Genomic DNA, 20,099 nt, shown 5'->3' with positions numbered 1-20,099 from the left:
ATAAGCAATGACTCACTTGATCCATAGGAAAACATTTTTCAAGGCCTAATTTTTATAAATGTCACTTCAATGTGGTGATTTCTATAGAGAAAAATCAAATACCGAGGGTGGGGTTTGGCGGGGGTGGGGGGGGTGGCCAAGAAGAAATACCTAGAGTCTGAAATATTACAAACTGGAGTTAGGTGTTTTCTCTGACTCTAGTCTAAGAAACAGTTGTGTGTTCTTTGTGACCTTGAACACTGACGTAGGAAGTAACAGGGTTTCCCTGAAAAGAGATGCCCTGAGCTGCTTACCTCCTGCTACAGCATTTACCCCATCTCAAAATAAGAACCTTATATGGCTCCATTTCCCACAGAATATATTCCAAATTCCATAGCAGAGGTCTCAAGCCCCTTCTCCTCTGGCCAAACTACACTCCAGCTCCTTTGTTGATCACACCCTTTCCCCCCCTATTCACCCCAAATAACTGTACCTGTTACCCTAATTGTTCATTAACAACACTTTTCATCTCCTGCTCAGAAAAATACTGACTCATTTTTCCAAGCCATACTCAATGTCACCTTTGTGTCATATCCTTGTCCTCATGTCTCCAAGCACATCTTTTGTCCCTCTTGTAAGACTCTTGTGTTCCAGAGTAACAGGTTGATTCTTCACCTAAAGTGCCCAGAGGAAAGAACCTTGAATAATTCATCTTGACATTGATCAAGAGCTGAATTGGTATCTATTGGCTGAACAGAGCAATGCTAGATCAAATCCTTGTCTTTGAAGATTTTTTTTTCCGCCTCCAGCCTGGTTTCTCAAGAAACCCATGTTTCTTCCATGCACAAAGGAATCTTCCATTGCTAGTAGCTTCTATTTTCTTTGCCCCTGACCAAAAATAACCCCATAACTTCTTTCCATGCTACCAGCTATTATATTTACATCAAGTTATGTCTTTTCCATGAGCTTTTCCAAAGTCTGAAGCTGATGCTTAAAGTCTCATTCACAGATGGGTTGTGGTGTGGTGTCTGCAAATTCCCTGAAAATACTTATAAAATGTCAAATTGTTTGTCTGTCCTTCCTTCATTACAGTCCTTCAGTAGACCATAACGCCACCCCCTCCCCCCGCCACACACACACCAGATGTCACTAAGAAAAAAAGCTTTAAGGAAGAATTCAAGGGAAGCATGAGGCATATTTTAGCATGGCCCTGGGACCTATCACTCGAAGCCTCCGCTTTGTTGCAGAATAGATGCAGACCTTCTCCAGGGAGGCTTGATATGTATGTCCTGAGAACAAAAAGCATCCCAAGTAGAAAGGGTGTTCATCTGTATGTGTTTTCCCAGCCTACAGGCGTCCTCTTCTCCTGCGCCAGGGAGAATAAAGTCCTCTGTCCCATCAGCATGTATGCAGCCCCTGCCCTGTGACATACTTAAACTCTCCCACCCACAAGTTCCCAGGTATTTGAGAAGCCTTCCTTTGTCTTAAGAAACTGTAGCACTGTAGCACTGTCATCCCCCCATTGTTCATCGATTTGCTTGAGTGGGCACCAGTAATGTCTCCATTGTGAGACTTCTTGTTACTGTTTTTGGCATACTGAATACACCACGGGTAGCTTGCCAGGCTCTGCCATGCAGGCGGGATACTCTCGGTAGCTTGCCGGGCTCTCTGAGAGGGACAGAGGAATTGAACCCAGGTCAGCTTTAGACTTTCCCTTGCTCCTATCCCCTCTACTCTCTTCCCCTGTGCTACCCTCAGTGCTGTTGTCAAAGCCCACTTATTCATTCTAACTTTATTTTATTCATACTTTTGCTTTCTTTCTTAGGCCCCTCATACAGATGAGATTGTTTGATATTTGTTTTCTCATTCTGACTTATTTCACTTAGTAAAATCCCCTGGAATTACTTTCAAGTTTTTGCAGGTAGCAAAACAGCAAATGTTCGTCTTTATTTTTTTAAACAGTTATAGCTTCTTAGATAATGGGGGGCAAATGTGTAACTTTATGTGACTTTTCTAAATTTCCTCCAGCCATTTCTTAAAACAGGATTTCCATCATTCTGGCCATTGTACATGAGACTCTCTCTCTGAGATAGTAGCAGCCCCAATATGGTCTGACCCTCATTCATACTGCCCACACTGGCCCTGGAGTAATTTGTGATGATAACTCTCGGCAAGATGCATGGAACTCGCTGTCTTCCATAGTGCCTGGCCCAATTCCCTAAGTGTTGATAATAATTCCACTTTCTTTTTAATTTCAGGGTTTCCAAAAAGCTTTCCATAATTCATTGCTTTTAAACACACACACACACACACATATATGAATGTTATATAGTTAAGAGTCAGTTCTCACTGTTCCATCCTTTCAAGGGAAGTGAATGTTACCCAAGAATATTTGGCCTAGAAGTGGATGGAGCAAAAAAAGGCTCAGCCCTCAGTGAGTCCCTGCACCGCCCTCTTGGCACAAGGCATCGGTGGCTTGTATTTTTGGCTGTTCTTTGCCAATGGACTCCACCTTCCCAGCCTGCTTGTAAAATGGATTGTAAATTCCTTGAGGGCTGAAAACCTCTGATCTTAACCTATTTCTTTACATCCCCATTTTAAATGTTTATCCCAGTATTAAATGCTCATATCATACTCATCCCCATGTCGGCTACTTCCACCTCCTAAATGTTCCTAGGTCTCTTGCGCTCTCAGCACATCTCTCTGCCACCAAGTTCCATCCCCTGTTTATCACTCCCTCATATTGGCCCAAACTCCCTGACTGCTTTACTCAGAAGCCGCAGTGGAGCTAAAAAAAATTCAAAGAAGATTGTGTTCTTTCTCTGCTAAAAACTGCACACTTAAATGAGTTATTGAGTTTTCTCTACAAGGCTCCTTTCTTGCAGGTCCCTGGCAAGTAGGACAACTCAGCCTTCTTTGTTTCAGCTCCTTCTTTTTTTGATCATAGGAACATCTAGTGAGCCCTCAGGGAACTTTCATAGCTTTAGAGAGACTCCCTCTGCTCCCCTGCTCAGCTTGGGACTCCACACAGTGTCATAGAATGGCCTATCAATGATACCCTGCAAAGTTCCGACCCTAAAGATTATTAGAATCCTTCCTGGAGTTACTGTATAAAACTAAAGGAAAATAGCAGTAACATTATCAAGCATTAAAGTACTGTAAGAATAACAACATCACCAGATAATCAATATTATAATTGTAATGGTAACAGTAACATTAATGCAATACTAATGCTATAGTAATGGGAATAGGGATGGCAAAATACTATGGTAATAGCACTACAGCTGTACTATCAATGCCATAGTAATTGTAATGGTAAAGTAGCCATAGAGTGCTATAGCATGATATAATACTATCATGCAAAGTATTAAAAAGAAAATTCAGTACTAAATTTTGTGATGATCACAATATTTTTAAAGCCTTAATGAGATTTTTTTGTTCTGTTCCTTGATACTTTCTGCTTCATACACAATACCCTTCTGTAGTTCATATGCCTATTCAATTGTTAAAATTTGGAATATTTTAAGTATTTTTACTAAAAACTTGAATATTTTTGAGTCCATGTTACAGTGAGAAAGTAACTGGATTTTGTAGCTCCAACTCTAAGAAGATAAAGAGGTCATAAAGCTGCTCTGGTCTCCCTGAATTAATATGGTGTTGTCATATTGATGTCATCAGTCAGTAATCTCTGATTGCAGAGGCAAAAACAGACTTAAACCAGTTTATGGTGAAAAAACAGTTTCTATTATGGGACTTTTGTATGTGAGTAAAATGAGGTGCCTCTTCTGGAGGGGAGGAGAAACACAGCGAATGAGACAGGGGCTGAGGCCGTTGCATTCTTTTTTCACCCAGGTTCTCCATGAATGTCAGCCTGATCCTCAGAATTAGATAGCTGTTCCTGTATGGCCAAGACAAACAGCTTCCAGTTGTTCTCAGAGCTGCCAACAAAGTATGCCACCAGATAGGGTCTAACAAACATCCTTGCCTTCCCTGCCTTGGCCTCCCTTCCTCTCTTATTCTCCTTTTTTTCTAACATTCTTTTTAAAACAATTTTATTGGGACTGTGGTGACAATACAGGGGTTAAGGTCTTGCATTCAATAAACCCCACCTGAATCTCCAGCCTGGCGATAAATGAGTGATCCCAAGGGTAACTAGGAGTATCACCAGGTTTGTCCCCAAAACAAAACAATTTTGTTACCCCACTTCAGTTATCACACTAGGTTGACCAAAGATGGAGCACTATGCCAGGCTCAGCTTGACCTAAATTCCCTCATTTTCTTCAGAACATTTAGGTCAATGTGAAAATATGGCAATTTCCGTAGACTATGAGTAGGCTATATATAGACACTTAGTTTCTAAGGTAGGCTGACATTCTATCCTGTAGATGAACTCTCAGCTCTGACCTCAAGGGACCTCAGAACATATGTCATCCCTCTCACACTCAGTTGGAGAGGGAAAAGCATTAGGGAAGCAGAGAGCTTGTGTGTGATGTTCTTTGAAGCATTCTTCAGTAGCAAGAAGAAATTTTCTTTGTAGTTAATATCCATCTCTTACTCACTATCAACTATCATTAATTTTGTCATTTTGCTATTCAACATCTATTGTATACATATGATACTCTGTCAATACTAAGGATGCAGAAATGACAAAGATATAGTCCCTACCATAAAGAAAATTTAGTCTTGTGGGAAAGGCAAGCCATATAAATGTGTAGTTAACACAAAGGTGACAAAAACTACAATCAAGGTATAAATTTAGTGCTGCAGTCTTAGATGTGGAGACAAAGAATGAATTTATTTCCATATTAATATTGTATAAAAAGTATATTATACACTTTATCTTCTCCAACCTGTTGTTTAGCATCAAGATGTTTTCTCCCTCATTAAAGACTTTCCTGGGCAGGAGCGATAGTACAGCGGGTAGAGCTTTGCTGACCCCTGGCATCAGTCCCTGGCATCCCATATGGTTCTCTAAGCACTGCCAGGAGTAATTCCTAGTATAGAACCAAGAGTAACCCCTGAGCATCCCTAAGTATGACCTAAAAAGCAAAAAAAAAAAAAAAAGACTTTCCTGTACATGGAAATTAATAAATTACCCAGCCCTGCCACTCATGTTATCTTTAAAACTCATAAACATCAACTGTGGGCAGAAAGAAGAATTGTTGTTTTCCACCAGGTATGCATGAAGAAACAGAGACCCCCATTTCTATTCAATTATTTCTTGTTATCCTATGACTTGTATATGACAGCATCCAACCTAACAGCATCCAGTCTTGAATTCATGCCTTGACATTTTGGCACTATTCCTGATGGCTGCCACTAACACCCACAAAATGAGGAAGACCCTTTTAGAAAAAGAAACAAACTCCTGATCTATCCCCCAGAAGTATACTGAAGGCCTCTTACCCATCTATGTGAATGCATCCTTCAATACACTTCCCTCTGTGATAGTAACACTGTGACTCCATCCCACATGTGAAGATTGTTTGTCTATATTATTTTATGTACTGGAAAAAGGGCAAAGTTCAGAGCTTACTGAGAGGCAAAAGAGAAACTGAGACTATGGATTCTTTGCTCCAGAACAGATCTGTAGGCATTATCATTAAAGTTCCTACAGATCACCCACTGATCTTGTCTTATTATAGATTTAACTGGACAGATTCAAGGTGGTACCCAGTTTTCTATTTCTAACTTGCTCTCTGGTGGTGCTTACACTGCATATCCAAGATCCTATGAAGGCAAGAATCTTGACTTAGATGCTAATACCTCTTTAACTACCCTTAGGAAAAACAAGTCAGTTCACTGATAGTTGTCTTTAGTGCAAGAAATGGAAGAATTAGATAGATTGGTATATAGATAGATGATAGATAGATAGATAGATAGATAGATAGATAGATAGATAGATAGATATCTTAGAGAAAGCTAATAATAGAAAAGATCTTTATATTAATGTGAAATAATCTGTAAACTTCCACATGTCACATAACTTCCGCATGCTTTAATTTTCCCAGTTTTGAGTCGAGAGTAACAAATCACTCTGTGATTATTGATGCATATGATATTGTTTAGAGCCAAAGTGTGGAAAATGCAGGTCATAACCTGTGATATTTTTCTTGTCTCTTTTCTTTATAGGAGATGTCAGTGAAAGGAAGGGTCCAGAATGTTTACTAACCTATGACTCCCAACAGTATGACAGGTATCTATTTGATTTTTTTTAATTTTCTTTGTGTGTCTCCATTTTTGTTTCAATTATAAAGAGCAATATAGTTCTCCCTAAGAACAACTTGAAAATCTTACAATTATATCCACGCCCACAAGAGTCATTAAATGAAACATATCCTGTGAAAAGAACCTATAAATTTCTTTCCATCCTCTTCAGAAATTGTGAAGATGCATCATTATCACAAATATGATGGAAAAAAGATGATGATTCATATTGAAAGACTAGATTTTTACCAGACCAAGATCACTTAAAATATTAATAGATTTATTCTTTACATTAATTTATAACAATGTGAAATATGGCTGTACTCATCTAGAAGACCACAGTCCTGGCATCTTCTCAAAAGTAGTCTGTTAATTCCCATTCAGCAGGAGAATCACAATGGAATATGATTAGATTACAAAGTAAAATGATCTCATGGTAAGGTGTCCCTTAGCAAGGGACAAAGGAGAGGCAGAATGATTCTCTCCCCCCACCTCCACACACACAAGCAATATAAGGTCACAGTAGCACAATTCTTTGTGCAAGATGTAGTACAGTGGTTGTGAACTCAAACATCCTAGAAGCCATGCAGATAATACCAGTACGTGAAACAGGGACAAAAAAAAATTCAAAACCAGAGAACTCTCATTCTCTCTGGAAAAAATATTCATTCCATCCCTCAAGGCAGTAAGTAGTGATGAAGTCCAGTAGATATGGAGATTTCAAATTTTTAAGAGAATTTGGAAATCCAAGCTTTAAATGAAATGTCAGGTAAAGGTTAAAAATTAACTTATAAATTATCAAAGAACTATGGGCCAGTCAAAATATGTCTTATAAGGGGCCAGAGAGATAGCACAGCAGGTAGGGCATTTGCCTTGCACATGGCCGACCCAGTTTCAATCCCCAGCATCCTATATGGTCCTGAGCACTGCCAGGAGTAATTAAGTGCAGAGCCAGGTACCCTGAGTATCACTAGGTGTAACCAAAAAAGCCAAAGGGAGAAAAAAATACATATATATATGTATATAGATATAGATATTCCTGTATTCTCCATTCTTAAGTCTAACATCATGACTGCAACTGTCCTTTAAATTACTATAGCAGCAGGGAAGATACACATAGATCTGAAAGTTATGGGCACCTTCAAGCCATTAATAGTTTATTTTTGTCACCTCCTGACCCTATGACAAATTAAATATGCAAACTATCATCTAAAAATACATTCCACGGACCTGAGAAATTGAGTTGACTTAAAGGTACCACTAACCCTTATGATATCTAGAAGCTTCCCAGCATCCATAATGCTCCGTTCTGATTCTTTATCCAGTTACACATGAGGTCCTGACGTAGAAAATCTAGAAAGGAAAAACCAGGATGACTTCCCCACACCAAGAGCCTAAAAAATGATATCTCATCTTATTTCTTGTCAACAGGCACCAAAATGTACTCACTCCAAATTTCTATTTAACTGCCAATTCAGTTTAGATTCTTCTCCATGAAAATCTTGGTTTTTTTTAATGTCATAAACTTTTCATTCCATAAAAAATGGGTGTGTAACTCACCCTTAGCAATTGCTTTCATTCTTATGGAATATGATTTGGAATCTCAACCAGGAGTGATAGCAAAAATCTTCAACCAAAGGTATGTGTAAGGTCACAGATGTCAGCGGGTAGCCATGCTGCAAAAACTACAGCAAAGTGTCTCCCTCTGATAAAGGATGGGGCGGAATCACAACTACATAGAGTGTCACTATACTCTGATATTTGCCCAGTTGAGAAAGCCTCTAAAGATAGAGTCTCAAAGAACATCCGCTCCTGATACCAGGGTTTTATACAATAAGGACCAGAGATTCACATTTTTTGGTAAATGGCCAGATCTCTGGCTTTGTAGACTCTTGGTTCTGCCATTTAGCATGAAAAGTCATATAATATACAGAAAGAAGAGAGCTTGGCTGTGGTTCCATTGAACTTTATAGACAAGTTCAGCCTTTGGCCCAAAGACTATGTTTTGCTGACCATGTGTTTATGGCCAAAGTAGCTGCAATCATCTAGTTGAGCCAAAGCCACAAAGCCCAGTGAGCTTATCTCCAGGGCCAAACTGGGAATCTGACGCCTCCAGGACAGAGCTTAAGTGAATCAACTCTCCTGTGGCAGTCAGGATGTGTGGAACCCAGGTGCCTCTGCCTGGGTGGAGAAAGGTGTTCTGCCTCCCAGAATTTATATCACCCTATAAAATTGAACAACACTTTTATTTTCAGGGGAAATCTAATCCCTCCACTTAGTATATGCTGATAGATTAGCTGGTAAACCCTCACTTTAGACTCCCTAGTTTTTTAGTTTTTAGATGAAATCTAAACTGTCCTCTTTTTTTTTTTTTTTTGCTATGGTCCCAGGCTACCTGTTTATTTTAAGCAGCAAAGCAGACTAAAATACAGTTTCAAGCCAATGGAGCTAATGTGCTTCCTTTAAGAACATAATTTAAAGGAGGATGCATACATATTTTTTAAGAAACATAAGAGGTAATATTATGTAATTAATATTACAAGAAATCAATTAATCTTTCCAAAAGAAGCCCCCTTTTTAATGACTAAGAATATTGAGCCTGTTTTTTCTAAAACCATGAGACCAGTATCTTCAGATAAGAGTCACATTGTTGCTGTGCAGACTCCTTCAAACCCCACGCTTATTAAATTTACATCTTTTTCATTTGCCCAAATGGAAAATTGTTTATTTTCTGGATTTATTTAATATCAGCTGCAATGGAGTTGAATCTTGCCAAAGTTTTCTCACTGCTTTACTCCACCTAATTTGAAATCAACACCATATGAAGTCATTCATTGAGAAATACTGATTCTTAAGGAGAAAAATAAGAAAGTACCTCAATATGATACTTGATTCATTAAAAATGAAGTCTGGCTTCCTAGGTAATCTTAGGAGAATTTAGTTCATATTCATAGTATTATAATGAACTCTATTTTGCATGAAACCCTGACTCATAGTGATAGGAGTTTATTCTAAGTGAATACTTAAAATTTTACATAACAAAGTTAGAGACTTTGGACCTTGATTGGAAAAAAAAAAACCCTCAGAACTCATACACTTCTAATCAGACCTGAAGAGAGAAACTGGGAGGTATCTTTTGGCATAGCTAAACCTAATCTTATTAAATTAGTACAGAAGATAAAGTTAGCAAAGTATTTGATGTTTTCTTGGAAACTGGAAATTGGTGATTTGAAATCACACTGTTATGAATTCTTCCTTGTAAATAGTATATTTTTCATTCAGTCACTTAACCTATACCTCTGCTTTGGGATTTGCTTGTCCATTTCATTTCCCTATGGCAATGTTTGTCTTTTTCTTTCTCATTCTCAATCTATTATATTGGCTATATCCTAGGAACCAGGGGAGGGGTGTTTGCAAGCTATAACTTTCAGTGGCTTTCCCTCACTGTGTAATCTTCAGATTGGTTGTTTGTCTTGACCCTGAGGAGGGTTATTTTTAAGCAAAATGAAGATTTGTGTACGTATTTTAAATTTATGTTTCTTATTGCTCCTGAAATTTTAATATTTTAATTAAAATATTTTCAAGGTTTTTTTCTATTTTTTAATTGGACACATATTTATGGCTATGTGAGCTTTATGTTTTTCCCATGATTTGTAGAACTATTTGATAATTAGTGATATAACTAATTGAGCCACTTATCCTCTCTAGATTGGAACACCTAACCATTAAATAAAAATGTGAGACTAGTTCATCTCTAGTTACCCTTCCTCTTTTAAGATATAATTTTCAGTGCTGGGAATTTGAACATGTATAAATCGCATTTTGCTAAGAAAGGTTTATGCATATCAATAGTTGTATATAAAGACAAATCTTGGAGCAATGTATGTGCATTTTGAGACTATCCTGATGAATACTTGGTTTCGTTTGGATTGTGGGGGGAGTTGGGACACACTTGGCTGTGCTCAAAGCTTACTCCTGGCTCTGCACTCAGGAATCACTCCTGCAGGGGTTCAGAGCACCAATATTGAATGTCGGGGATTGAACCCTGATGGGACACATACAACACCCTATCTGTTGTACTAACTCTCCAGCCCCCTGATGACTATAATTTTTAGACCGATACAGAATTTGAGGGTTAGGAAAAAAATCAGTATTTCAATTGAACACATTTTTAAAATTTTATTTTACTTTTATAATGTTGTTCAAAATGATTTGTTACATTTACTATTCCACTATGACATCTACCCACCATCATATTTTCAAATGTTTCTACCCCGACTCCCAAACCCTGCCCCCAAAGCAGAACATAAAGAATTTATTTTATATTGCTTGTTATGGATAATCTGCTAAACATGATCCCAAAAGTTTCCTTAGCGAAACGTGTGTGAAGATTGTTGTATTTCACCCTGGATCCAGTAAGCCCTTGTATAAGAGATTACTAACATGTTGTTCAAAGTAGAGCCTTGGGACTGGAGCAGTAGCTCAGCAGGTAGGGTGTTTGCCTTGCACGGGGTCAACCCGGGTTCGATTCCCAGCATCCCATATGGTCCCCTGAGCACCGCCAGGGGCAATTCCTGAGTGCAGAAGCCAGAAATAGCCCCTGTAACCCAAAAAGAAAAAAAAAGTAGAGCCTTTTGTACTTATTTATGTACATAACTGTATAAATGTGTTTTTTCTCCCCAAGATTTGTTGCCTTCTACTTTACACCCCATCAAATGTGGTGTACTACTCTTGGTACATCAGTGGTGTAGAATACCAGATGTCACTTCAGGAATTCTAAAATTTTATATATGGTTATATAGCCTGAAATATCCAGACTTGCATGGAGTTGGGAATGGATGACCTACCCCCATCTCCCTATGCTTCCAGTAGCCTGGCAATCATACCCACCAACTGCCTCTGGTGCCATATAAGCTCATTTACAGTCATGATCCAGAGACTCACAAATAAACCTGTCAGAAGAGAGCAACACAGAACAATATACTGCAAAGATGCCTCCAGACCCCAAAGTCACCATACAGCTAAATGTTCAATTCCTCCATCCCTCTCAGAGAGCCTGGCGAGCTACCAAGAGTATCCCACCCGAAAGGCAGAGCCTGGCAAGCTACCTGTAGCGTATTCGATATGCCAAAAACAGTAACAAGTCTCACAATGGAGACATTACTGGTCCCCACTCAAGCAAATCGATGAACAATGGGATGACAGTGCTACAGTGCCATATACTTATATATCACTGTGATCCCATTGCTCATTGATTTGCTCGAGCGGGCACCAGTAATGTCTCATTATATTTATATATGACACATTTTTATGCATGTTATTTTACAAAAGTGGTTCCTCAGTGTCCCTTAAACTTATTGATTGCTCCTCAGTGACCATCCAATTCCCTCATAAAAAGAATCACAGTTGTGCTCAAACCCTACCACTATATAAAATATACTTGAGGCTTGTAGGATAAGGGATTTTTTTTTTGAGTGATAATGTTATCAAGATAACATTACTCAAAAAAACCTGATATAAACATATATATATACATGTTTATATATATATACATGTTTGTTTCCCATTGTTGATAAATAAGCTCCAAAATGTGATTTTCTTTGTAACTACTTTGTAATTTATCAAGCAATGATATAGTTCCTTACCATTGAACTTTTAATATAATATTATTATAGATAATACTGTTAACTATCAATAATTACACAGAAAATCTGCATCTTTAAAATTATGTATTTAGGATAAATTCTTGAAAAAAAGGAAATACTAAGTCAAAGGATAATGACTCTCTTTTAAAACTTTGTTGATAATAATAAATTTGACCACAAACACACACATTAATTGATCGCTTTAATTTTTTTTGCATCTTATCTCTTCATTTTTCTTTTCTTGTGTGCTATTTGTCTTTTGCTAATGGTTTGAATAATGAAATTTAATTATTTGTCTATCATAACTACTACAAATATTTCCCTTTTATTGCATCCTTTTATTTATAGCAATATTTCATCTTTTATTTTTCTTTATAGTAATTCTAGATTAACAGAAAATTTATAAAACTTGTAGACATCCCAGCTACCCCTTGCTCAAAATCCTCAAATTTTAACATTTAAAAATTTGCTTAAGTTCTCTTGCCCCTCTCTTTCTATTTCTATATAGTTTTCATTTTGAACCACTTACAAGTCATAAATATGATGCCATGATATTTTCGTTCACATGAAGCTCTTAAGTGTCCATGGAGCATGTTCTAGTGAGATGTTATTTATGTATTTGTTGCCAAGCTTCAGAATGTCTTCCAGTGAGTACAGAGCAGCAGATATCTTTGGGATGAATTAGCACATTCTTTTTTTATTAGAGACATGAATAATTGATTAAGGGCAAAGATTTTCTCAACAAACTCCCTGTAATAGTTACTCTTTATACAGCAGCCATCCTCCAAGAACCTCTCCTTGCCCTAGACTTTAAAGAAGGAGTGACATGATTGACCTGGTGAAGGTCCTTCTGCCCAAGTCTGTACAAGTGGCACCACAGGTCTTTGCCCTGGAGCTTACCCCTGCTGCAGAGGTTGGGACACAGGAGCACTCTGTTTCCTTCCCCTTGTTCCTCCAGGAGCTGAAAGGCTATGTATGGATTTCTGCAGACAGATTTGCAAAGGGCATCTGGAGGCTTGCTTCACTTTTCTTTTAAATTCCGGCTCTTCCAGTTGGGCCAAAAATAAAATGTGGCCTTGAATTCCATGGAATCATTCAGTCAGATTACAATATGCCCATAAACAGGAGAAAGAAAAACACCAATGTACTCAAACACCAATGCTCTCCTGTTGGTGGATTCAATTACAAAAAGGAACTTTGATTTTACTTCTTAGGCATTTAACCACAGGACACAATGGGGCCTTTTTTGCTCCTACCAAAATGTGGTGTCACTTTTAAAGTCACTTCTAAAAGAAACAAAATTTTCACTGCAAATAGGACTAGAAAAGAAATATCAAGCTTCCTGTAATGTTTTAAGAAAAGCTCTCTCTCTCTCTCTCTCTCTCTCAAACACACACACACACACACACACACACACACATATGTACACACACAAACATTTTAATTCCTCCCCCAATGTCCCTGCCACAGAGCCACTCTTCACAGTAAGTGCTAGAACCTGATGTACTCTTCTGTCTTCTCACCCCACAAAGAAAGAACTTCTGGGGTGTCCCTGTCCAGCTGCATACATTACTCCCTCCCCACTCCTACCCAACAAGTCCACCAGCCCACTTTTTTAAAGATATGAGTCTGTTCCATCCACACCTCCCACTTGCCTTTCCTTTTCAAACCCTTCCCTGAAAAATACGCAGTTCTTAGAAAACCCGTCATCATTTTTGAAGGAATTCACCTTAGAAAGCAGAGAAAATAAAACCATAAATGTTTACTTTTTAAATTTCCACCACCTTGGTCAATGAGAGTGACAACCACTCCACAGTGTCCATTCTGGGAAAGCGAGAAGATCAACCCATCAGTTCAGGATTTTCTCCAGTTTTCAATACAACAGATAAATTAAGAAAAGCAACAAAGAGAAAACACAGAGACAGACAGACAGACAGAGACAGAGACAGAGAGACAGAGAGAACTCATTTCTGTGTAGCTAACATATCACCTTTAAAAAAAATCCCATTTTATTTAAACACCGTTGTTTATGAAGTTGTTACAGGCATTCAATTTTTCAACACCATTCCCACCACTACTATCACCTTCTCTCCACTATTTTTCTATTTTTCCAACCACCCTTCAAGTCTGCCCACATAGCAGACCAACAACAATTTATTTTATATTGCGTGTTACCACTAAATGGCTAACGGGATGATCAAATAATATTTCAGTAGAAGAAAATTTCTGAAAATTGTTGCATCTCACATAGGGAAATTAAGCCCTTATCTGAGGGTTGACTAAGCTGTTGTAGGTTAAGCCTTCTGTGCTGATGTTTTTGTTAGTCAAGATTAGTCAAGCCATTCCCATTCAATCTGGTGTGCTACTAACTGGGATGTCAGTATTGTAGAGCTTGGAGATGTAGCTCCAGAAAATCCAGAATAGTTAGCTGGGCAGTCCAGAGGGCGGCATGGTGATGGCTTGAGGTGTGAGCGTGGCTGCCAGGGCTTTGGTAGGGCAGGAGCTGGTTCATCTCCATCCCAAGATCACCCCTGAGGTCTCAGCCAGGAATGGTATTCAAGAAATTTCTGTGGCTAGCCGATCTCTTTCAGGCTTTATTTATGAGTCTATCTTACATGGTGGTGGTGGTGGGATGTGGGGATGCTGCTCAAACTTTCGGAAGTATTGAGTAGGGTGGGAGATGTTACCCATCTCAACTTCAAGAAAGTCCAGTGCTTTCAGCCAAAAAAAAAAACATGTACCTGAAATAATTTTCTGCAGGTTAGGGTCTTTGTGGGGTTCAGTCATGAGATGGTAGAGTCTGGTCATAGACATGGTGGCAGCGTTGGAGCATGACTATGGCTGCTGGAGCTTGGGCAGACATATCACCAAAGCAAACCTTTTTCTTCAGGACACAGAAGGAACTACAAGTTTTCATACCATATGAATGAGTAAAGAGTGCTGGACCTTTCCATAGTTGAGCTAAAGAACTGGTTGTCCTCTCCTCTCACTGTGCCTATCCACCCCTCTCTGTCTTTTTAACTTCTTGGACCTCTTCTGGAAGAGAAATATCCTATTGGAAAAAAAAAATGGGACTGTCTGAGAAACCAAATTAATTCACTCTCACTAAACCCATCAGATTATGGAAATCTTCCCTTAAAACTGAGTCTCTAAGAAAATTGCTTCTAGCTGAACAGCTTCCCTTTCTGAATTTAGCTACATCCAGGAGCTCAAAAAAATGAAATATCCAAAGGGGAAAGCTTCATAGCAAGACAAAAAGGAAATCCAGGGGTGAGAGAAAAACAATTACTTCCACAAGTTCTGAATTCGTTTTAGAAATCACTGTTTACATTGTTTAGCTCCTTCTCCTAGACCTCGACCTCTGGCCTCTATGTCCAACCCTCCCCCACCATTATTCCATCCCCCATTCCTACTATCACACGGTCGCCATCACCACCCTCCACTGTTACCAACATAATATTCAGATTCTCTCATCTCTACCAGCTGCCAGCCTGCTGTAATCAAGAACTGCCCAACATATCTCTACTCAAATACTGCTACCAATCACAAATAACAACCTCAACCTAAGTTCTGTTATGTCAGAATTCAGTTTCCTCTCTACTCTGCCACATGCCAGAGTTTACAGCCATTGCACAATATAAAGGCTCCACGTGCTTCCAAAGAATTAAAAATAATTTTCTCTCTATCCCCGACAAAAAGAAAACAAAAAAGTGTTCCTAATGGATAGATGATGATTTTTGATTGCAGTGAGCCAAGGCTTGCTTTTATATGTTTCTGTCCTTACCTGTCCCCTTCACTGAACAATCTCAGGCTTCTCTGTCCATCTTAGCCTTTCTTTCCAGTATTGGCCATGAAAACATTTCCCTCTGAAATTTTTCTGTGTTGTAGAAGTGAAACTGGTTAGAAAGCCTAACTCCTCAGTCAAAGGACTCTGGTTTTGGTGCTAAATCTGAGCTGAGGATCATTTTCTCCAGTTCTCACTGTTTAAACCATAGCAAGCAAAGACTGCCAGGGCAAAATGACTTGCCCAGTGTTGAACTTCCAGACCATTCATTCCCAATGCTTGAAGAGTTTCCTTTGCTTGTTCTTAACTGATGCTCTTAGTCTTTAGCATACAAATGTGCATGCTGAATCACTTGATTAAGCAATTGTCCCTGAGTTTAGTGGGTAAACCCTCTTCCTCTTTACTAGAAACCAAGAAAAGTCCTTCTCAAGCTTGCCTGTTGGTTAGAATTACCCTAGGAGCTTTGTTTCTACGCCCACACCATCCCCAGACTAGTTAAACTCTTATAGACCCCAGAATCAATCCGCTTTTTTATTTTTATTTTTTGTAATTAATTTGTCTTAACTTTTTTTTGTTGATTAGGGTTCTATGATTTACAATTTCTGTTAGTGATGGTTTTCCATGTAAGTAACTCCAATACCACACCCGTCACCAGTGTACCCACCTCCCTCCCTCAGAGGCCCCAACAACCCTCCCTTTCAACACTTCCCCCAACTCAATGTGTGATAAGTTTCCTCATTCTGTTGCCTTTGGACCTTTGTTGCTACCTTGCTGTATATCTTTAAGTCCCACATATAAGAAAGATTATTCTGTAGAGCTTCTACTTTTTGCTGCAGGAATTTGCTAGCCACAGAGGGTCAGTTTTGCCTCTTCCATCTCAATCAGACTGTCAAGCTTAGGCTCACCCACTTAGTGCAATGTGGGGTCCTGGTTCTCCTTCTTGTTTCCAGGGCATCATCCAAGGACTCATCTTCATGATTTGGTTGGGCACCAACAGAAGTGACTTCCATTTAGGAACCTCTAAAGAATGTAGCTCTCTGGTGAGCAGTACCCACAAGATTTTGGTTCTCAGTCTGGCCTGCTAATACTAATTTGACTCACTTCAGGGGATTTTGAAAATCTCAGTTCTAATAGGTAAAGGGATATGCATGACACCCTTTCAGAACCTGTATTGCAAATCACAATACTCAAAAGGAGAGAGAAATCAAGAGAGAGTGCCTGCCATAGAGGCAGGTTGGGAGGGAGACAGGGTGGTGGAAGGGAAACTGGAAATATTGATGGAGGGAAATGTACACTGGCAAAGGGACAGGTGTTGGAACACTGTATGACTGAAACCTAATTACGAACAACTTTGTAATTATCTCATGGTGATTGGATTTTTTTCACTGTATCACTGTATCACTGTCATCCCGTTGTTCATCGATTTGCTCAAGCAGGAGCCAGTAATGTATCCATTCGTCCTAGCCCTGAGATTTTAGCACCCTCTCTTTACTCGTTCTTCCCAGCAGTACCACACTGGAGGCTCTTTCAGGGTAAAGGGAATGAGACCCATCATTGTTACTGTACTTGGCATATTGAATTTGCCATGGAGAGCTTGCCAGGCAGAATGCTCTCAGTACCTTGCCAAACCTGCTGGATTATTTTTAAAAAGAAAAATATCTCAGTTCTGAGAATGAAACTTTCTTAAAGGATTATAGTGATGAAAATTTATACAAATCACAAGATGTGACACTTTGGAGCATAATATGGAAAAACTATTTTAAAAGAGAACCTGGTTCATGGCAGGCATTCACTCATTATAAGAATAAAGTCTATAGGATTACTGAACAACAATGGGAAAAAATGTGAATGCGTGTTTATAGTCTTGTTAAGAACTTTGTTTCGTAGGTAAGCTTATTCAAGCTCATGTTCAAAGTGAGCATCTATTTAGGATTTCCTGAAAGAGATTTTTGTACAATTTAAGGCCTTTTCATTTGCTTGTAAGGGAAAAGCAAGAAATATCTTTGGGATATTTTTTATTATTTTATGGAAAAATATTTTATTTATTTTGTTTGTTTGTTTTTTTAATTTAATTTAATTTTTTTAATTTATTTTTTTATTGAGTCACCATGTGGAAAGTTACAAAGTTTTCAGGTTTAAATCTCAGTTATACAATGCTCAAATACCCATCCCTTCACCAGTGCACATATTCCACCACCAAGAATCCCAGTATAGCTCCACCCCGCACCCCCACACCCCTAACCCCCCCACGCCCCTAGCCCCCCCACCCTTAGCCCTCCGCCTGTGTAAGTAATAAATTTCACTTTACTTTCACTTTGATTGCATTCAATATTTCAACAAAACTCACTATTATTGTTTGGAGAGTCTCTCCCCTAAAGTCAGACCTGCTGAAAAGGAAGCATTAGATAATTTGTTTTCCATTGCTGAGGATGAAGAGGTATGAGGTCGAGTGCCCACACTTAGCGGCCTCTCGGTTTTGGGTTTCTGTATTTTAGTAACTAAGTCCAGAGAGATATCTGCCAGAAGTTGCATCATTGCCAACTTGTACTTCTCAGCTACATTATATTCCACATATGAGTGCAATCTTTCTATGTCTGTCTCTTTCTTTCTGACTCATTTCACTCAACATGATACTTTCCATGTTGATCCATTTATATGCAAATTTCATGACTTCATGTTTTCTGACGGCTACATAGTATTCCATTGTGTAGATGTACCAGAGTTTCTTTAACCAGTCATCTGTTTTGGGGCACTCTGGTTGGAAAAATATTTTAATAAAATAAAAATAATTATCTAAACATAAAATTTGAAAACAAACAATACGTCCCAAAGAAAGGAGTTGCATTTCTTTAAACTTTCGATTAAGATAGCACATTTATTTGTAACATCATATATGTTTCAGGACTAGAGCATTGAATGTCTACATCTACATCACTTTCGCCACCTAAAACCTAGCTCTTGACAGTACAGTTGAGTCCCCTTTATCAGATATGGGAATATCTCCTGATAACTACTTTTTATTCTTGAAGAAAGAGTTTGCATTTGTTTTATTTTGTCTGATCATTTGTTTTGTTTCTTTATCTTCCACATAAGTGAAACCATATGGTGTTTGACTTTCTGAAAGAAATTTAATTATTTTTATACAATATCTTCTACAGTCCAATGAAAGAAACATCTTTAAACTCTTGCTAGTATTATCATTACTTCATTTTAAATAGGCCTAAGTTCCCAGCCACATAGTAGTATGGGTGCCCCACACACCCACAGGAAGTAGGGCAAAGTGCAGTATAAATTACATGAGGTGAGAAGTGATAGCAGAAAATGGGAGAGCAGGAGATACAGAATTTCATGTTCCTACCAATAAGAAAGCTTTTAAGTATGGCTTTCTCATAATTATACATCATGTACATCTGTACATCTACTTGAACAATGTCAATTTGTGTTTTCAAATTCACTGCCAAGACCCTCTTGTATCTACTACCCATCTCCCTTTAACCCTGTGCTTTTGAATATTTTCCCTATTTAACTGCATGTAGTAGCCAAGACATGTATGATTTGATGCTTTTGGTAGGCAAGATGATTTCAGAATAATCAATGACCCCACACTAAATATATATGTGCCAAAAATCAGTATAAGGGGCTGGAACAATAGCACAGCAGGTAGGGCGTTTGCCTTGCACTTGGCCAACCCGGATTCAATTTCCAGCATCCCATATGGTCCCCTGAGCACCAGGGGTAATTCCTGAGTGCAGAGCCAGTAGTGACCCCTGTGCATTGCTGGGTGTGACCCAAAAAGCAAAAAAAAAAAAAAAGTATGAATTTTTTAAACCATACATCATTAGATTTTTCATGAAAGTAGCTTAGGCTGCCTATTATAATTGTGTAATTCTCCTTAAGCCTTTTCAAAGGCCTTTTTCTTTTTTGCCTTTTGGGTCACACCTAGCAATGCACAGGGATTACTCCTAGCTCTGCACTCAGGAATCACTTCTGGCGGTGCTCAGGGGACCATATGGGATGCTGGGAATCGAATCCAGGTCAGCCATGTGCAAGGCAAATGCCCTACCTGCTATACTACCACTCCAGCTCCTCAAAGGCCTTTCCTTAAGCTACTGCTTCCCCCAGTACAAGTTTTATAAACTTATAGTTAAGAAAGATTTGAATAAAAAAAAAGTTCTGAATATGCTACACTTTTTCCACTCTAAGTAAGAATTATACTTCTATGTCATTTAACTAGCTAGAACTGTAAATGAAGCCATCAGAATACTAATTACTGCTGGCACTACCTATGATAAAAAAGTCTTTCAGCATTACTATAAAATCATTCTTCAGAGATTAAGTCTATGTAAATGAATATAAAATACCCTATCATAGCCAGTGATGCATAATGAAAATATTCATGAGACTTTCAATCATTTGCTACTGTGCTGCACATTAGATCAAGAAATTATTGGCATAAATCAGTACATTATTTGAGGCTTTTCAGC

The 20,099-nt window shown here is 38.5% G+C and overlaps 1 protein-coding gene across 8 annotated transcripts in view; it reads left to right on the top strand.

Moving 5' to 3' along the window:
- Positions 1–20,099, top strand: part of THRB (thyroid hormone receptor beta) — a 423,669-nt gene that overhangs the window by 291,007 nt on the left and 112,563 nt on the right. For 5 of the 8 annotated variants that reach the window (XM_055134861.1, XM_055134860.1, XM_055134859.1 and 2 more), the window contains one exon: positions 6,112–6,175. The exons of the other annotated variants lie outside the window; for them this stretch is intronic. In XM_055134861.1, the coding sequence (XP_054990836.1) occupies positions 6,154–6,175 (22 nt within the window). In that variant the 5' untranslated portion in view covers positions 6,112–6,153. The remainder of the gene's footprint in view (positions 1–6,111; positions 6,176–20,099) is intronic. 8 annotated transcript variants of the gene reach the window in all.

The sequence above is a fragment of the Sorex araneus genome, chromosome 4, assembly GCF_027595985.1.
Source record: "Sorex araneus isolate mSorAra2 chromosome 4, mSorAra2.pri, whole genome shotgun sequence".
Taxonomy (NCBI): domain Eukaryota; kingdom Metazoa; phylum Chordata; class Mammalia; order Eulipotyphla; family Soricidae; genus Sorex; species Sorex araneus.
The sequence above is the reverse complement of the archived record's forward strand: the minus strand, read 5'-3'. Positions and strand labels throughout refer to the sequence as shown.